The sequence below is a fragment of the Phasianus colchicus genome, chromosome 3, assembly GCF_987193195.1.
Source record: "Phasianus colchicus chromosome 3, bPhaCol1.hap1.1, whole genome shotgun sequence".
NCBI classification, from domain to species: Eukaryota; Metazoa; Chordata; class Aves; order Galliformes; family Phasianidae; genus Phasianus; species Phasianus colchicus.
This window is the reverse complement of record NC_143438.1, coordinates 59,354,630-59,374,171: the sequence shown is the minus strand read 5'-3', so window position 1 is coordinate 59,374,171 and position 19,542 is coordinate 59,354,630. Positions and strand designations below refer to the sequence as shown.

Genomic DNA, 19,542 nt, shown 5'->3' with positions numbered 1-19,542 from the left:
ATAAACAAATGTCTTTGACTAAAGCTGTAATCTATCAGTTTGGCCATTGTTTTTAGAATTTTGTAGGATGATTTGCGTTACCCTTTTCCTTGTGTTGGTAAAAGTATGTTGTAACTGCCAGTCCTCAGCAGAAGCTTACAAGCTTTGAACAAAAGACTCTATTGACTTTAGTAGCATAAAGTAGTATGAAGAAATCGTAAGGAGAAAAAAAGACACCTTAATAAGTATGGCTGAGAACATTTATGGCTGAGAACATGTGGGACGTTTGAACTGTGGATTTCTGTGACCACCTTCAACAATATTTAACTGGAAAGGAAGGGAGGGTATTTTACACGGGGAAGAAAAAACATAATGCTCATAGTATATAAATTAACTCAGAAATGAATAAACAGGAAAATGTTGGCATAGTTGTTGAAATAATGAAAATAATTCTGACAACTTTTGTCAGTGCTATTTTGGTGTTTTTTCCCCCCCGATATGAGCTTTTTGAGTGCTTTTTCAGTCTGTTGTTCGAAGGCCAGTGAATGAGGCTTACTACCTGTAGATTTTATTGTATATTAATCTTGCATTACCAGTGAGTCTTCAGTGAATGGCCTTAAAAGAAATTAACTTTTTATGAAAGTTTTTCATATGATATTCAGTTGTATGGAGAGATAGAAGAATGTATTTAAATGTTAGTAGGATTTTCGTGTCAGTTCATTGTAGTTAATGATCAGAGGGAAAAGAAACCACCTGTGTTGTAAATATGATTTAATAGAGTGTTGCCCATGGTGGTTGTGGAGTCTTTCCATGGAGATATTCAAGACTTGTCCAGGTACCTACCTGTGCAACCTATTTTAGGGTACCTGCTTTTGCCAGGGGTTGGACTTGATGATCTCTTGAGGTCCCTTCCAACACCTGGTGATTCTGTGATTTGAAAGCTGTTGTGATCAGCTGTTATGGACAGATGCTTACTATTTTCCTGATTAAATTGCCATCAGATAAGCAGTTACTGTAATGGTGGAACAGCAGCATGAAATTCATTAAATGCTCTATTTCACGTGCTCAGATGGGTGGATTCTTTCAGATGAGCCTAATCAATGTAAAAGGCTTGTTGATTTCCTGTAAGAGATGAGAAACCAGCAAGATATGTCTGCAACTTCAGAAAAGAAACTGCCCTTTGTTCCTGACTTGGATTTTCCTTCTAAAATTAGGTAGTTAAATAAGTAAGGGGTTTTAAAGCAACTTGGTGAGAATATGTTGAATGTTCCTTTTAATTTTTTGTGCTAGTTATCTGAATTAACAAGGTGTCTTGCTCTTGGGAGGGCTATAGGCTCTGTGATGTCTGGAGTCTGCGCACAGTTAATGAGCAGAAAGAATTTATTTTAAGAATAGGTGTATAATAGCTTTCTGTCAGCAAGCTATTTTGTTGGGCAGAAGGCCTTATATATCCAAAGCAGTATATACAAAATAATTATTATATGTAGATACTTATTCGAACAATGATATCTTTTTCTGACTTTCACTTCTTCTGTAAAAGGAAAAGAGAGGGTGGGGGGAAGAAAGAAGGTAGGAATCAGTTTTTGCCTTACAGATTTGTATTTACTTTTTCAGTTCAGGATTTTAGCATCTTTAGATAATCTTCTGTATGGTGAGGTGGGCCTTACATATAAAATCAAAAAGCTAGTTAGTGGAGTAGCATGATTTTATTTTTATTACTATTTTTTTGTGCGTGTGATGTTCTTAGATTTGATGGGGACTGTGAGTGTTTTGGGAAGAGTTGGAATGCAAGTCCTAATGGGTAGAGCTTGACACTTTCTGTTTTGCTACCCAGGCTTTGCAGAAATGGCAGTAGAGTAGCAAGTTCCTATTTCATAGCTGCTTAGCGCTAAGTATGACCATAAACTTTGTAATGAATGTGACATAACATTTTCTTTTTAAATGTAAATGGAGAATCTGCATTAAATCAATTTACAGTTGCTGCGTGATAGTGCAGGTTAAAAGTTTTTTTTTTTCATAACATTTTGTTATGAAATTAATTTATAGGAATTTCCATGTCAATGCTTTTTTACATAACAAATTATCTTAAAATTTTCAGTATTACTAAATGGCTAACATAAAAATTGCATATGCAGGAAGAAGCTCTCATGTGAAATTTGTTCTTGAAGGGAAGAAAGTCTTGTTTTTTTTCCTCAACATGATTTTGTTGCATACTTGTAATAACTGTAATATTTAAAGATTTAAGCAATCATTTAAATGAAGATATAAATTTATCAACAATTATAAACTATTAACAAATAACTGCATTGGCAAGAATACTTAATTTTAAGTAAAACGTACCTTTAGAAGACAATGGCAACCCTTTCAAATACGTGATCTCTTCATTCTTTTATATGTGTTTATAAACGTATTTATTTCTATGTTGGGAACACAGGATCTTTATAATGTAGGATTACTTGGAAAACAAAAGGAATTTGAAAACTAGCTCATGAAGATACTTGAAATGTGATTTAGGTTAAAGATCCATTACTTCAGTTACTTGATTTGTAAAATTCTGCATGTTGGTTTGTATGCCCCGATGCTGTAAGAGCCTCCATCTTTCCTGATGATTTTACTTCGGTGCCAGGTTTTATCACATGCTCCTTGAAACAGCTATCTGTCTGGGAAAAGTAAAGTGTTTTGACTCATTTCTTGCTTCAACTGCTTAGATTTCATAATGAGATTTTCCAGTGTTATAGTCATTGTATGTATGAGTATAAATATATATGGTCATCCAGCCCAGGTGGAAATGAATATGCAGCATGATTTCTGTCTTGTGATTTTTAGATAATATTAAGATTTTGAACAGTATTGTTATACATTATCTTTCTGTAAGTGGGTCTATTCATATTATGTTAAAATAGCTTATTTGTATAATTATGTCAGACGTTGGTAATTTGCTGAGACTATTCATTTTGTTAAAAGCATATTTATAGGAATTAAAGCTTGTTTGAGTATTTTACAAGTGCGATATTAATGAACAAGGTGTTTTGTAATTAGCTTTTCAAGATAGCAGATATGTAGATATTTGAAAAGATTTTTAAATGAAAGTATAGTATTTTTAAGTGTACAAGCCTTTGCAAAATTTTCCATTTTCTCCCTGTGGTAATGTGCTTGCAAGAATGTTATTTCAAAATATCCAGAGTCACTTCATTATACTGCGTACATAGATGAGAGGTTGTTCTTAGATTTAAATACTAGTTTATGCAGCTTATGTATTAACTGATGCTGTAATGTAACTAAGTTGGAGTCTATTTTTCCTTCTCTATGAGGAAATTGTTGTTGCTGAACATCTTGCTTACAGTTTAGAATTAATAAGATTTGAATAACAAACATGAGTCAGAACACTGTACTTCAGCAATGATGGCAATGCCTGATCTCAGGAAGACCTTCATATCTCAAGTTGAATTTGTGAGGAAACTAATTAGAGTATTTCATTTGACTAGCTCAATTTAAAAGAATTTTTGGCGTAGTGTAAGTGCTCGCTGCTTTGAAAACATATAAGAGAAATTAAGGGCAACTTTCTTGAGTGTGTAGCGTTTTCCTTGTTTTTTAAGACTAAATGTTGAGAGATATTGATGTAGTCCAGGTAATTATGAATTGTTGTCTAGGGACCTAAGATTAATATTCAGATGTCCACTGTAGACCTCTTATACGAATAAGAAGCCCAACGCTGAGACATGAATATATTTTTACTTGTTTAACAGAACTGTGTATAATTTTTAAGTGTATTTACATTAAATTTTATTTGGCTAGTAGGTTATGTGATTTTTGTTGTTAAAATAGTTGTGTTTATGGGGTTTAGATCTTAGTGCAGAGAAGCATGATAATCCAGCTCTTTTTGTGACATTGTAAAGACTCCAAAGCCACGTATGTTTTATATTTTAGAGAGGCTTTTGCCCAATTTATGTGTGCTTTTTACCAAGTTTCACAAGATGCTGAAAGATCTGAATTTCTGTTATCGATTTTGGGGAAGGAGAGCAGTCAGCATCTTGTATTTGACTTGAACTTGAGAAGTAAGTTTGTTTTTTTATTATTAAGTCCTAAGTTATAAATGATCTTAAGTAAAGCAGCAAGTAGTTTGACTGAACTGAAATGGCAACTGCTTTTTGAAACACGAGCAATATATCACTGTATTACAAAATACGTATTTTGCCAGTGGACATATTTCCATTGGATATAGTAGCATCCAAACATCTAGAAGAAGAAATGAGAGTAAAATAAACTTAATGTATATTGTTACTTTTGTGGCATCAAGAGACTAATTTAATCTCCTCTATACTTTCTGAAGTTTCTTGAATTTTATCCTATTCAGTTTTGCAAAACATAGATTGTAATTCATTGTGAGAAAAGAAATAGTTTATATAATGTACATTACATAGGTGCTTGTAGATCTCTTGAGTTAATACATAGTTCTCCCCAGAAAGCACTGTCATGTAATTATGACCAATTTTTCAACTGAGGTAGGTCAAGGAAGCTAAGAACAGCTCAAGTGGTGTGCACCTGGTGATGTGGTACTTTGTTTTGGTCAATCAGCCTTTTATCTCAGTACCTGTGTTGTTCTTGCTGCAGAAAATGATTTAGTCTTATTGAGCTCATGCTTGGTATTTCTCTGTAGCATTAGTGTGCTATGTAAAGGTAACTTTTTACATGGCAGATTCAACATTTGTTGAATATTACAGATATGTTCATAACTCATTTCCATTTTGCAATAAATCAGGTGAGGAGCCAGGAGGGGTAGCCAAGAAAAAAGCTAAAGTAAAAGGTATTTAAAATGTTTTTGTGTGTGGAAATTTATGCAGATGATGTCTGAAATGCATGTGTGTTGCAAACACAGATTGCAGGTTATGTTTACTAATATTAGCTGTGACTAAGTGTTGTCTAATGGAGCAGCAAGCTATTATACCCCCCATTTTTACCACCTATTGTCACTTAATGGCAATGTGAGTGCTTTCCTAACTAGACATTTGTTTTCCTTTATTTTTATCAGCAATTTTGTTGTTTGGATTACAAGTAGTTTATGTTAAGTTTGTATTCAACGTGGTTTTTAAAAAATTCTGATATGTATGCAGTATAAGTCTGGTCAGTGTCAAATCTTTATTTTTTGCAAATTCTTGATACTATTTCTTTACTGCAGTTGGACTTGATTTCTTTTAAAGTATGGAGTTAATCATAGTTTAGTTATTTCATTTCTTTGTTTCTTATGGGAGGAGAAATTTGAAGTTCAGTATCTTTTCTTAGGTTTGCAGGATGAATTGCAGTGATGGTCTTCATAACTTTTCCAAAAACTTGAAGTAGGATAGCTTACAACTGATTTATGATATATATTTATTTACAATTACATTGCTGTATGAGCAAAAAATAATAATTCAGAGGTGTTCAGTGCAATAAAAGAGACTTAACAAGCTAATTAACCTAAACAAAAATCCAAAATACTAGATACATTTTAGTTATTGAACCTTTTTGGAGATGCTCAGTTACCTCCACGCAGCATGGTGATATACAAAAAATAAAGTCTCTTTATTACATTGAAGACATCTTGTCTTTCATGTATGTTGTGGTTTGTTTTGTTTTTTTTCCCCTATCTGTAAATGAAAAATGCACATTGTTTGTACTATGAAGTCTCATTAGAAACAAAATGCATTTGGTGGGGGAAGCTTTCATGCTTACATGAGTATGTCCTAGTGTCTTTGCATGCAAGTTAATTTTTTTTTTTTGCATTTGATCCACATTATGCTTGTTATGACTTAATGGTGAATTGTGTGTTTCCAAATTCTTAATAAATGTCATTTAACAGTGTATTCCTGTGTTTTGGGTTGTTTTCCAAAGGTGCTTGATATGAGAATGAAGAAATGCTGTGATAATTTTTAAATGCTTTATGCCAAAAAAAGTACTGGAAGGAAATAGAATGTTCTTCCTTCTAGACTGAGCGGTGTGATTCAATTGTTCACTTCACAGAAAAGTCATTTAGGTGATAGAAGCAGAGAGAAATGTTACAAGAGACTCTGGTCTCTGTTCAGAAAACCCTAATTTTTTTCAAAAATCTAAATAAAAATAGAATTATTGTGTTTTATGTCCAAAATCTTTATTGCTTTTATTTTCCAATAATGTGGGAGTATTAGTACTTATATTAAATACAAATATTGCATGCAGAGATTTCTGAATTCTTTTGAGAGATGAAAAAAACATTTATTCTGGAGAATGCTGACAATGATTTTCAAAACTGAGCAAACTAGAAATGAACATCGAATGTCTCAGTTCTGAGAATGCTATTCTGACTATTCAGCTGACACGTTATCTAGATACCATATCACAGCTACATGTGCACATTTTCTATATTTCAATTGTATCACTTGAGAGAGAACTCCAAGAAAGCACACAAATAAATCAATTAGATCAAACCATTACTCTTAAAGCCACGTGTGGAAAAGATGTACAAATTGATATGCTGTTGTTACTTTGATTTCATTGACTGTGCTCAAATGAAGTTAAGCGTCTTTTTTGGGGCTGATTTAATCCACCAGACCACTATTTCTTCTTAATTATTATGTACGTATTTCCCATATTTCTGAAGTACATACCTAGGAAACTTTAAGTCTCGGCTTAATCTGAGATAATGTCAGGAATGTGATATGGTATGCAATTCTGTTGTAACATCAGAATTACTGATGTTCTTTACATTTCTAGACCCTTATGGGAGCTGTAACATTGCCAAAGATTAAAAATTTATTGTTCATTTCAAACCCACAGACAAAACGGTTTTAGCATTCTGCAGCAAGATAATAGAAGGCATGTTTTTTTTCTAGATCAGCTTTTTGTTTGGATGCACTTATATTACGCTGAAATTACTATCTGACTGCATGGTGTGGGATATTGCTAAAAGTCAAAACTAATTTGTTAAAATTAAAGTTTTAAATACATGTAGAAGTTTAACATGACACCTAACAAATATGAAGTGTGAAGATGCACAAAGCATTTAGACTTGTGCATAAAATGTTCTCTGATCTTAGAATGATTCTCTTATTGAACATTTCCTCTTTTTTAATGGAAAAACTAAAAAGCAAAAGAAACAATTGCAGAACCACTCAAGAAATTAAAGGAAAAGCAGGAATCCAAGAAGGAGGAAACAAAGGATGAGGAAGACAAAAAGAAAGCCAGAAAAGGAAAAGATGCTGCTGAGCGAAAGGAGAAGAAAGCTGTTGATACAAATAAATTAAAGAAAGAGTCTGAAAAGGTTAAAAAAGACAGAGGAAAGGAAAAGGAAAAAGTTCTAGAGAAAAATGTAAAACCCAAGGAAACAACAAAAAAAGCAGCTGGTGAAAAGGCTGGTACTGCTCAGGTGGGAAAAGAAAAAGAATCAAAAAAGATGGTTAAAAATCCATCTAAAATTTCTGAAAGCTCAGCAAAGGAAGACAAGAAAGAAAAGAAGTAAACAAAGTTCTGATTGTGCTAATTTGGAACAGACTCGAGAATGAGAGATACAGTGTATTTACCAGTGTGTGGTAAAAATGGCAATGAGAAATTAATGCTTTCTGGAAATAAATGTGAATGAAGGTGGTTGTGTTTTTTTTTTTGTAAACACAAAGCAAAAATGTCAGCTGTGAAACTCAAATGTGTACATATGTTAATATATCTGGCTATTAATGTATGTTGAATGTATTCAATTTATGCCAGTTTTCAAGCATATTCTAAACTGGATTTATTTTTCTTTCTTTGTATCCATTTATTAACATGTTGCTTTACTGGTTTGAGACAGAAACTGTTAATCAAATACAAGTCTAAAACAATATTAGGAGCATTATCGGGATAGAAACAGTATGAAAATCAAACTCCATTTATTATGTATAATTGCTACAGCTGTTTTTTAAATTGTCCTGTGACAATATATTCTGTTCGTTTGTTCTTTCTTTGCAGATTCTTTTAGATCTGAAAACTTGTTTCATTGTCATTTTTCAGGTGACCCAAGTTTTCCAAGGTTCTGATAATGAATACTTCAAAAATTAGCCCCTTATTTCAGTTTTGATGGGTACTGATGGATTTCTATTACATCTTAAGAGTAGGGATTTGTTGCTATTACTGTATTTTGGCTTAAATAGGGAACGGTTTGTATCTTCTGCAATTCTTATTTTCTTCCAGTAACTTTACAAGTACTCGATACTTCTGGAAGCCATCTCCTGTGTTAGTTTGCTGTTATAGCTTCTGTATTTTTATTGCCAAGAAATGATTTATCCAGCAGTCTGTTTTGAGTAAATGAAGTTAGAAAATGTTTCTTCAGACATACATTTCAGTATATTATTGAATCTGTACTTGCTTACAAGCTTATACTAGGAAAGGAATATTTCCTAATTTTACTAGATAAACAATGTTGCCTAGCATGCTGAAATAAGAATTCTTCAATAAAATTGCACAATTTAAACAGAACTTGTAAAGGAATTTGAAGGCTTATTATTATAATACTGCAGTATCCTTCTAAAGGAAAAAGAAAAAAAAAAAGCTAAGGAGTGAAGTTGAACATGGTTATATGGTGTGAAATGTTTGAACGTGTTGGTGTGGTGTAAAATTAAAGTCCTGGAGGCTGATTCCTATACTGTGTACTTGGTTCTACTTAAGTTTTCTGTGTCATTGTTGGCAATACAGTATGTCAAACAATTAATATAGCACATACATGTCTGTAAGACTTTTTATTCCTGTAACAGGGTAAGATACAGTTTACTTGATTGATTTGATTGATTTTCAGACAAAACATTTTTGAAAAGGTGGGTGTGTATGCAAAAAGACTTGAAGGAAGATTTTATTGAATGCACTTGCATAATGAGTATTCTTTTTCAGGTTTCAGTCAGGATAGAGATGTGTTTATTCATTCTTGCTTTATGAGGTTGTAAGAGATGTATTTGATAGTGGAATACACAAATGGCACTTCTCAAGGATAATGGCACGGTGGTAAATGCACATTACTTCTATTTTCCTCCCTAATGTGGCAGGAGGTATAACTGTGAATGAAATTTTAAAGTGAGTTGTGTTTAAGATTACTGTATCTTAACATCTATGCCCCCCAGTGTTTATCTCATCCTAAATAAGTTGCTTTTTCAAAGAACATTCTGTTTGAGCAGCACTTAAGGCTATACAGTAAAATGAGGGTTTTTTTCCATGGGTATGTTTTGCTGTTATATAGCACTACGAAATATTGTTGTCATTCAATATAATGTGTCAAGTTATAACATAAGATGAAAAAATTCCCCACAAGTTCAAGTTAAGTGCAACTTTGTTTTGATTAGAAAAAGAGCGAATAGTATGTTACAAAAAGTAAATGACAGTGTTATATACACAACAGGATTGAACAGGAATTGGTGATAGACACACACAACAGATATACGTGAAGCTTGAAAGCAAAGCTGAGAGATGTGCAAGCAAAAACAAAGAAATATTCTTCCTCATCATTTCTTTAATTTTGCCTATCCTAAATGTGTTCTGACTGAAGTACTGAGCGTGTTTTAAAAATACTTTGCATATGCTTTATCATTGATGGAGCAGAATAAATGGTTGTATGGTGTTGGGCATGTGTGTTATTAGAAGCTATGGAGACTTACTTCAATAACTGTGCGTGTGTGTGTGTGTGTGTATTCCTATATATATATATATATATATATATATATATATATATATATATATAGGAAGCGAACTGCATTTGTGTAAGTAGGGTTGCAGCTTCGGCTCTTCCAACATCCTAAAGTCTGAAATGGTGGTGAATATAAATAACTGTTTTTTTTCTTCGTATTTCATAATTAGTCACGATTATAGAAAGAATTAGCATCTTACTCTTGTAGCCATGAATGTACTGCCATAATACTCTAGTCTTTTCTATGACATAGGAAAAAGTGAACTAACAGTGAAGTGTAAATTCTGGTCTTGACTTCATAGAGGTGGATTCTTAATTACAGTGCTTCTATATAAAACTTAGTTGCCTGATGTAATGCAGATTATATTTAACAAAAAAAAAGTAAAATTAAGTCTTCTTTTTTTTTCCCAATTCCATTCTGTATATATGGGATAATGGAATAAGTACACATGCTTCTCATGGTGCAAAATAATGAAATCTCTCTAGAGTAGACAAAACTGTGTAGAGGCATGTAAGTCCTAGCTGAGATATGTTTGGCTCTGATAGAGACATGATAATATTTCTAAAGCCAAACTGACTTGAAATATACTACTTTTATTGCATCTAAAGTTACTTTTACTTCAGTGTTAGCAGTGAAGCAATGCTTCCTGTAGTGTGGTTTCTGCTTTATACAATTTGTATATACAGAACTCAGAGCTTTTTTTTTAATACAACTCTTTTGAAACTAATTCATTTAGGGAGGGGTGTGTGTTTGTGTCTACTTAAGAAAGTGGAGGTGTTCAAGGCTAGATTGTATGGGACCCTGGGCAGCCTGGTCTAGTATTAGGTATGGAGGTTGGTGGTCCTGCATGCGGCAGGGGTTGAAGCTTGATGATCCTTGGGGTCTCTTCCAACCCAACCTATGAACTCAGAACTCAAATGTAAATCTGCAAAAGATGTCATAGGATCATGGGAAAATTCAGTTTTGAAGGGTCCTTAGGAGGCCCTTATTCAAATATCCTGCTTGAAACAGGGTCAACTTGGAGTAAGACCAGCTTACTCTGAACGTTGCCCAGTGCTGTCTTGAAAAAATCAAAGGATGTGAATGCACCTTTCTGCATAGTCTGTTCTGCTGAGTTGACTGTCCTCATGGAGCGGGGAGGGGGGAGTTTATCCATGCATCCACATCTCTTATTTCAGTCTTGCTTGAATCTTTCCTGAGGAATGATGGAGAGGAGGATTAGGCTAATACCAATACATTCTTTCTTGTGGATGTGTTGTCTTAAGATGTGGCGTCATCTTTCCAACGTCACTGTACTTCGTGTAACTAGGACTGTAAGTTGTAACAAATGAACATCTCATTCTTGAGCAGGTGTTTGTCTGAGTAAGATATGGATTATCTTTCTTTCCATCTCTTACCTTTGTACTGATCATTGCTGTTATTCGTTGCTTTTTTTCCACGGTGTTTTGGTCTGGAAAGATTCAGTGGTATGGATAGTAAACCATGTTGTGGTGAAACATCATCAGTCATGCTTTCTGTGCAATTACTTAAGTGTCAGGAGAAATTAGAGTGACATTGCTATATTTTGAAGAAACTATAATTCTCCTCATCAGATCTTCAAAGTTATGAGAGCATATTCTCAGTATGAGCTTCATATCCTAAATTTCAAATCAGTTATTTATAAGATATAAAAGTGATCATATAAAGCACTTTTTTCCAAGGATTGTGAGGAAAATCCTGATGCCTGTTTCTCTTTCGGATACTAAATAAATCTTGAGAATAGAGCAGTAATTTGTTTACTTATCCTGAATTAAAGACAGATGCTTAAATTTCTGTCCATATTTTTCTCATTGTATGTCTATCTTTAAAATGTGTGTTTGTTTATTATCTCAGTACACTTTGGTCTTAGTGTACACACTGAATATCAGGACAGCCCTGCTGTTATGATTGATAGTTAAAATGAATTTTGAAGTGATTAATGTCAGTTAATTTTAATTTTAGTTGCTGCTGATGTAGTTGAAACAACTTATAAGTCAATCAAACAATAATAATGAAAAAGCCTAAAGATAACTTTATAACTGAAAAATGCAGGCCTAAAAGAAAGATCTGTCCCAGAACAGCCAGCATCACCAGTATCTGAAGAGACCATTCAACCTTCGGAGCAGTCATTCATCAAATCAGGTAAGATTTTTCATAAACCACAGATGAAGCAAAAGCAAAAAAACCCCAGTGTTTCACTTGATTTAGTATTCTGTCTCTTTAGTATGCAAACTCACTGTGGTATTTCTTTGGGTAGAAAATCAAATCTATAATCACTTTTATGTGTTGTTTATACATTATAGCATTTAACTGGAGTGACTGTTAATAGCTTTTTTTAAATCAATAGCCACAAAGAGTTTATTGCTTACACAAATTATAGATGGTACTCTCCTCACTTCTCGTGGTTACTGTTAAAACCATATCACAGCAAAGTGACTTTCTGTTGGTGTATCGTTATGGTCTTTGTATGTATGCAACCATATTCACAGTCAGAATAACAGCAGATTCTCCAGCAAAAAATAAAAATTAGATATCAAAATTAGTAGAAATCATTTTCCTATTTGGGGAAGAGGAAAAAAGAAAAATATAAAAGTAGCAGTACAGCAGCTGTTCTTTCTAAATATGACTTTTATAGTAAGACTGTTTATAGTTTCTCAACAAATCTGATGGGAATGGAAAGGTCTATTGTTTAATTCTAGTAACTTCGTGTTTTATGTTGTTTTAAACTTAAATCAAAAATTGAATTGCTTGATAAGATTAATCAAACATTCACTCTCCTACTAAAACTAATAGTACATAAAAATTAGAGTAAGTAGAATTTTTAGTATTAGAAAAAAGCCACAAATATTTTAAAGCCTCTCAAATATTAATAAAATTTATTAGATTCAAGAGGAATTTAGGGGAAAAGTCCTTGGTATTGTAATATTATTGTTAATATTTATTTCCCCTACTTCTAAAACCAACAAAATGCCACTTGTGAAAATGATATTCTGCTGTCAAAAACTGTATGCTAGTACTGCTACCTAAATCATAGGAAAATAACAGATGAATTCATAGAAGCGAATTTATGGTTTTTATGGGTATCTCAAGTTATGACTGTTATTGCTGCTGAAAAAAAAAATATGCAGGAAATCTACTGTAGAATAATTCTTTCAATTCATTGATGTAATCAATGCAATATTTGCTGTTGGACAGTAAACAAAATCAGATTGTATCTACATGAGTTGCAGAGGTTTATCTTAATTTGTGGAAATTGATGGAGAGGAGTAAGAACTTTATGGAGGCTACTAAAAGCTGCAAACCTTGCTCTGGTGTTAATAATTGTATTTTGTACTTACCTTCACTGCAATTTATGATCCCCTTAGAGCACAAGAACGTTGATGTAGAATTGGAAGAGGAAATTCAGCCTGTTCTTCATGATGCTCTCCATTCCCAGCCTGGTAATGAATTAACATTTAGACATCACTGAAAAATTATAAATTGTGCTGCTTTTCTTTTTTTTTTTTTTTTTTTGTATGCAGTCAAGGTAGTTTTACTTGCACAAGACATTCTAATCAATTAGTTTGTGATTTTCCAAGAATATCTTGAAAATTCATTCAACAAATCCTGAAATGGTAACTTCTTAATTCAGAGAATTCACAGAAACACTCTGTACAGTGCAAGAATGGGTAAACAGGAATTGTTTTTATTCATGAACAATGAAGGCACTGATCAATCAGTGCCGACGCTTTGGATTTACACCACTGTAAGAGGCAGTCAAGTGTTGTGTCCTCTGTTGTGGAGTAGTAGAAAAACATGATAGTTGTGTTGAAAGCTGAATTTTTTTGATTGTAGTAGAGTATGCCAGTGAGTATGTGTTATCTAAAAAATTATATTCTTGATTAGGAGAGGGACATGAAGATGTAGATGAAAGCGTAACTGACCAGTGGCAAGAGAAGGAAGAAATACATACAGAAATGTTTGAAGCACCTGCAGCAGATGACATGCTTAGAGAATTAGAGAATGAAGTGACAGAGGATTATGAGATACCAGACTCATTTCAGAAAGGTATTTGAATGACTAAGTATATTTAAAAATTAAATGTCCACAAAAATACAAGCAGACAAATTTAAATAAGAGTCAAGTGTCTTTAATTTAATGAGTAATAATTTCTACTTGCTATAGAGTCTTGGAAAATATTGGGATGCTTTAAAGATGTTCTGGAATCCAGGTAGCTATAAATTATAGTAATCTTACAGCTGTGTTGGCTTTCAGACAACAAAATTTATCTGTGTTCCAACTACACATTTCACCCCAAATAGAAGTGCTTATACAATATCTGAAGTGATATTATCAGTGAAGAATATCTGAAGATTCTATACTCAAGAAGCTTTTTTCTATACTAAATTTTAGGCATTTCTTATAGGTGTTCTCAATATACTTCCCTTGTAATGTGATGCTTTAAGAAAATGTTGTATGTGAGCAATATTCCAAATCTTGCCAAGAACATGGTATCATATAAAGAGGATATTCATACACCGCTGCCTTGAGATATCAACACGATGTTACAAACTATAATATTACAGCAGAATCATATGGTTTAATTGAGACTTAGGGAAAAGTACATCCTAATGCTTTTGTCTGAAGTACTGACAATTGTGCATGTATTTTAAGACCTCTTTTTGAAAAACTCATGTAATGATTGCCGTCTACATGTTCTGATTGCTGAAAGTATGCTGAGATTCTTTCATCACAGCTGAAGTAATTCCTTTCAGTCTTTTAGTCCTCCTTGTTTTTTTCTTCTGTTCTTTATGGTGTAAGCTACGGTAGGGAAATAAAATGAATATTCAAATTCCAGTTATTTTAAATCTTGGAAATGATTATTAAGAAGGCAATGTAAATATGTTCTTTTGTTCTTTATGTTGAATCTTTCGTGGAGTCTGATTTTTCCAACAGCAGACTTGAATTTGGGAGATGAAAATTTCTGTAGAGACAGCCATCTTTTCCAGAGCAAATGTGTTTAGTGTATGTGTATTCTCAGTATAACGTACATGATTATAATTTCAATCTATTTGATTATCTTTCTGGCAATAGAATAAATCTACTTACTATTTCTGCTTAGAAATGTTACTATTCATGCATAATATTCCGTTAAAGTGTTTCAACAAAAACTGGAATTTTTAAATATGTCTATTTCTTAGATGCTGATTTTGTAGCAGATGATCCTGGAGCAACAGAACCTGAGACATATGAAGTTCCAGGTATAATTTTATGTTTCCAAAGTCAGTAACATTAGCTTTTTGTTAGAAATGTTAAGAGAAAGCAAAATACAAAATGCTAAATTGATTTAATAACATAATTTTGTAAATGCTTATTCTCCAAACTACTGTTCTTGACTTGTCTTATATATTTTTATTTTCACTGAAATGACTGTATCATATCTGCTATGATAAATGGTTCTTAATAGATATAGTATAAAATAAATAAATAACAAATAATACATAAAATAGTACTTTATGTATTACTGTCTTGCAACATTCTACATTGCTGAGGTTCTTCTGGCCTATTATTTTTGTCTTTAGTCAGGAACTTGTGCTCTCACGTGTTTCAGAAGTATTCAGTTCATAACCTTCCATTCAGAACTACTTGAAGTGTTGCAATCAATTATACTGTCAGAGCCAGCATCCTCCACAAGCTTGATATGGAACTATCTTTGCACTGTCATTCTGTACACCCTAATTTATCTTTAAAGCATTCTTAAATTTTACGTATACTAATCCAGTTAGCTTCTAGTCTTCATCACACTGTGTTTAATCAGGTCTGCATCTTTCTTATGCTGAGGGCCTCAGGCCTGGATACAGTACTCTAGATTGGGCCTCACAAGCAGGCAATCACCTGACTCTGCTGGGTGCCACTCTTGATGCAGCCCAGGGTACATTTGGCCTTGTGGACTGCAAGCATACACTGCTGTCTCTTTTCCAGCTTTTCATCCTCCCAGAGAACCCACAGATCCTCCTGTACAGGGTTGCTCTCAGTTTCTTCTCCCAGTCTATACATATGTTTGGGATTGCTCTGACCCACGAGTAACATCTAGCACTTTGCCTTGTTGAACCTCATTAGGTTCTTGTGGGTCCACTTCTCAAACTTGTTCAGGTCTGTTTTATGACATCTCTTCCTTCTGTTGTATCAACTGCACTACTCGGTGTCATCTGCAAACTTGATGAGGCTGCTCTTGATCCCACAGTCTGTGTCATTCATAAAGACGTTAAAGAGCACCAATTCTAAGACAGACCCCTGGGGGGGCACCACATGCCTCCAGCCTCTATCTAGAGAGACAGTTAACCAGTACTTTGGCTGTAACTGTCCAGTAAAGTCTTTATCCACCAAATAGTCTAGCCTTCAAATCCATATCTCTCCAGTTTAGAGATAAGGGTGTGGTGTGGGTAATCTTACCTGTTAGTCCATCTATTGAGATTCATCAGCCGGATATTGAAATTTCCGTGCTGAGAAGAGTTTTCCTCTGAATGCTAATAATGCCTCTATATAGCATAAGCATTCTATTCCATTTAAATCAAGTTTCAGTGAATTTCAGTTTAAACTAGGTTTATTTTCTTTGTCCCAATGCTAGTTCTGCATTTTACATTTCTTTTTTATACTAAATATGATAGCAACAAAATGTTTTGCCTGTTAAAGCAGAAGGATCCAGCTCTTTCCATTAGATTGTTATTTGTCTAGTGTCAAACATCAATTTGTAAGATTTTGATTTAGTAGTTTTCTACTAGATAGATAAATGGAGCTATTGAAAGATGTATTATTGATGCAAGTTAAAACAGTGTGTATTGAAAATATATATTTTTTCGTATTTAATTTTCAGTTTCTTATGAATATGATATGGATTTGGAAAACACAGTAAGTGATCCAGAAGCTCCAGGTTTGTATATTTTTATAAATTCAGACTGTAATATAATCACTTCTTTAAGCAGGCTTTGAAGTAATGCGTCGTTTACTGTTATGTCACAGTTTTATTTTTCAAGTAGTATCAAATAAAATTGTTTTTTGCAGCTATGTTACCATTACAGTTGTATACAAAGCATTCAATTAATCCAATCCACAAACACCTGCTTAAGTGTTTGCTAGAGTAAATAATCAATAGATTATTATGCCAGGCTACGCTAGGGAAGATGTGAGTCTGTCCAGAAGGAAACTGGAGATCCTGGTCACAAGGAGAAAGCTGAGGTGTTCAATGACTTCTTTGCCTCAGTCTTCACTGGCAAGAGCTTTAGCTGCACCGCCCAAGCTGCAGAAAGCAAAGAACTGGGTCCCAGAGAGAAGATAAGATTTGAGACAATCTAAAGAACCTGAAGGTTCACAAGTCTGTGGGACCTGACAAGATCCATCCACAGGTTCTGAGGGAACTGGTGGATTGAAGTTGCCAAGCTGCTATCAATCATATTGATGGCAGACTGGTGAAGTTCCACTGACAGGAAAAGGCAAATGTTAACTCCCATTTTCAAGAAGGGTGAAAAAGAAAATACAGGGAAGTACAGGCCTATCATTCTTACTTCTGTGCCTGGTAAGGTCGTGGAGCAGATCTTCCTGAAGGCCGTATTAAAGCACATGGAAAATAAAGATGAGGTAATTGGTGGTAAATAATGTGGCTTCAACAAGAGCAACTTATTCCTGACAAACTTGTTGGCCTTTTATGGTGTTGCAGCAAGAGTGGATAAAGGAAGAGCAACTGACATCTACCTGGATTTCTGCAAAGTGTTTGACACTGTCTTTCACAACATCCTGTCACAAGATTAGAGAACAATGGATTTGATGGATGGATTACTCCCTTAAAAAGGAATTGACTGGATGCTTGCACACAGAGTTGTGGTCAGTGGCCGAATGTCCAAGTGGAGACTGCTGACGAGTGGCATTCCTCATGGATCATTACTAGGACAGGTGCTATTTAACATCTTTGTAGGTGACATGGACAGTGGGATCAAGTGCACCCTCAGCAAGTTTCCAGGTGACATCAGGCTGAGTGGTGCAGTGCTTAGAGGGAAGGGATGCTATCTAGAGGGAGCTGAACAGGCTTGAGGTGGGCCCATGAACATCCAACATTGGCTTCATGAACTTCCAGCAAGACTGATTGCAAGGTCCTGCACCTGGGCTGGGGCAATCTCAAGCAGAGATACAGGATGGGCCCCTGCGGAGAAGGATTTGGGAGTGTTGGCTGATGAAAGACTCAACATGAGCAGACTGTGTGCTTGCAGCCCAGAAGGCCAACCATATCATGGATTGCATCAAGGGAAGTGTGACCGACAGGTCAAGGGAGGTGATTCTGTCCCTCTACTCTGTTCTCTTGAGACCCCACCTGGAGTACTGCATTCAGTTCAAAGGCTTTCAACACAAGAAGGACATGAAGCTGTTGGAGCAGGTCTAGAGGAGTGCTATGAAGATGATCAGAGGGCTGGAGCACCTCCCCTATGAGGGCACTCTGAGAGAGTTGGGGCTTTTCAGCCTGAAGAAGGCTCAGAGGAGACCTTATAGCATCCTTCCAGTACTAAAAGGAGGCCTAGAAGAAAGCCTGGGAGGGACTTTTTATAAGGACAGGTAGTGACAAGACAAGGAATAATGGTTTTAAACTGGAAGAGGGTAGATTTAGACTAGATATTAGGAAGAAATTCTTTACTGTGAGAGTGGTGAGACACTGGAACAAGTTGCCCAGAGAGGTTGTGGATGCCCCCTCTCTGGAAGCATTCAAGGCCAGGCTGAATGGGGCTTTGGGCAATCTGTTCTAATGGGAGGTGTCCCTGCCTATAGCAGGGGGTCGGAACTAGGTGATCTTAAAGGTCCCTTTCAACCCAAACCATTCTGTGATTATCAACAACCTACATGCATTGCTAATAATAATACAAATATGTCTAAATTTACTATGTTGTGGTGTAGCTGCTGGATGTGTTTTATCATCTAGCTGTAAATATCAAATAAATATTGTGATGTTTATTCTTACGTGTGTATTTCTGTTATTTTTCAGCCTAATAATATATGACTTGTGCTATTTAGCTGTTGCATGAAAACTTAACGGAAACATAAAATATTGAATATTGAATATTTTTATTTAAGGTGATGCTGAACTAACATTAGAAGATGCTGTTGAACATCACACAGGTACAATCCAAAATCATACTCTTTTCAGTGAATTTTATCCTCAAATTATCCTCAAAAAAAGCTGTCCCCTTTCCTTCCCTCCCAGATTGGAGCTGGTATATAGCATCAGTTTATTAGTGTGATCTAAAAAATACAAATGGATGTCTGGGAAAATGAACAGTACTGTGAGGGTTAAATATTTAGGGTATTTATTTTTTTAAATTGCATGGGAATATTTCTGTAGATTAAAAAAAAAAAATATTTTGAATTTGCTAAAGACTTTTGGAGGTGGTATATCTAACTGTTGGGGAAAAAAGTGATATCTTTCTTAAAAAGTAAAAATAAATCCACAGTATATTGTAAAGTTTTACTGTATATAAGAATGACTGATGGTTATTTCCTTTACGATTTATAGGTCATTTATAGTTGATTTCATGACTTGTACAAGAAAATCCTAATTATATGATGAATCGTTTTGAAGTCTTACCTAGTAATGCCAGGAAGTTCCTTATTTTTTCCCATAAGAACTGTAAAGTCTTCAGTTGCAGAGAACTTTTTGTATTATGAACTGTAGCACAGTATAAAATAGTATATATTTGATCTTTTTTTTTCCTGAATGAACTTGATTCTGCACTGTTTATTTTCTTCAAAATTCATTGGATTTTAATATTGACTTCTTTTCCCTTCTTTGAACAGAGGACAGTGTGCATGGTGTTTATAATGAACATGGTATGACAACTGTTATATTTAACTTCTATACGTTGAATCATAA

The 19,542-nt window shown here is 34.3% G+C and overlaps 1 protein-coding gene across 7 annotated transcripts in view; it reads left to right on the top strand.

The window, feature by feature from the left end:
• ASPH (aspartate beta-hydroxylase) overlaps window positions 1-19,542 on the top strand; it is a 103,502-nt gene that overhangs the window by 26,607 nt on the left and 57,353 nt on the right. For 5 of the 7 annotated variants that reach the window (XM_031612953.2, XM_031612952.2, XM_090137640.1 and 2 more), the window contains 7 exons: window positions 11,706-11,795; window positions 13,019-13,093; window positions 13,539-13,700; window positions 14,834-14,893; window positions 16,507-16,563; window positions 18,747-18,791; window positions 19,467-19,499. In XM_031612953.2, coding sequence (XP_031468813.2) covers window positions 11,706-11,795; window positions 13,019-13,093; window positions 13,539-13,700; window positions 14,834-14,893; window positions 16,507-16,563; window positions 18,747-18,791; window positions 19,467-19,499 — 522 coding nt within the window. Of the gene's footprint in view, window positions 1-4,738; window positions 4,784-11,705; window positions 11,796-13,018; window positions 13,094-13,538; window positions 13,701-14,833; window positions 14,894-16,506; window positions 16,564-18,746; window positions 18,792-19,466; window positions 19,500-19,542 lie in introns of all 7 variants that reach the window. The other 2 variants (XM_090137642.1, XM_031612954.2) reach the window with 2 other exon arrangements.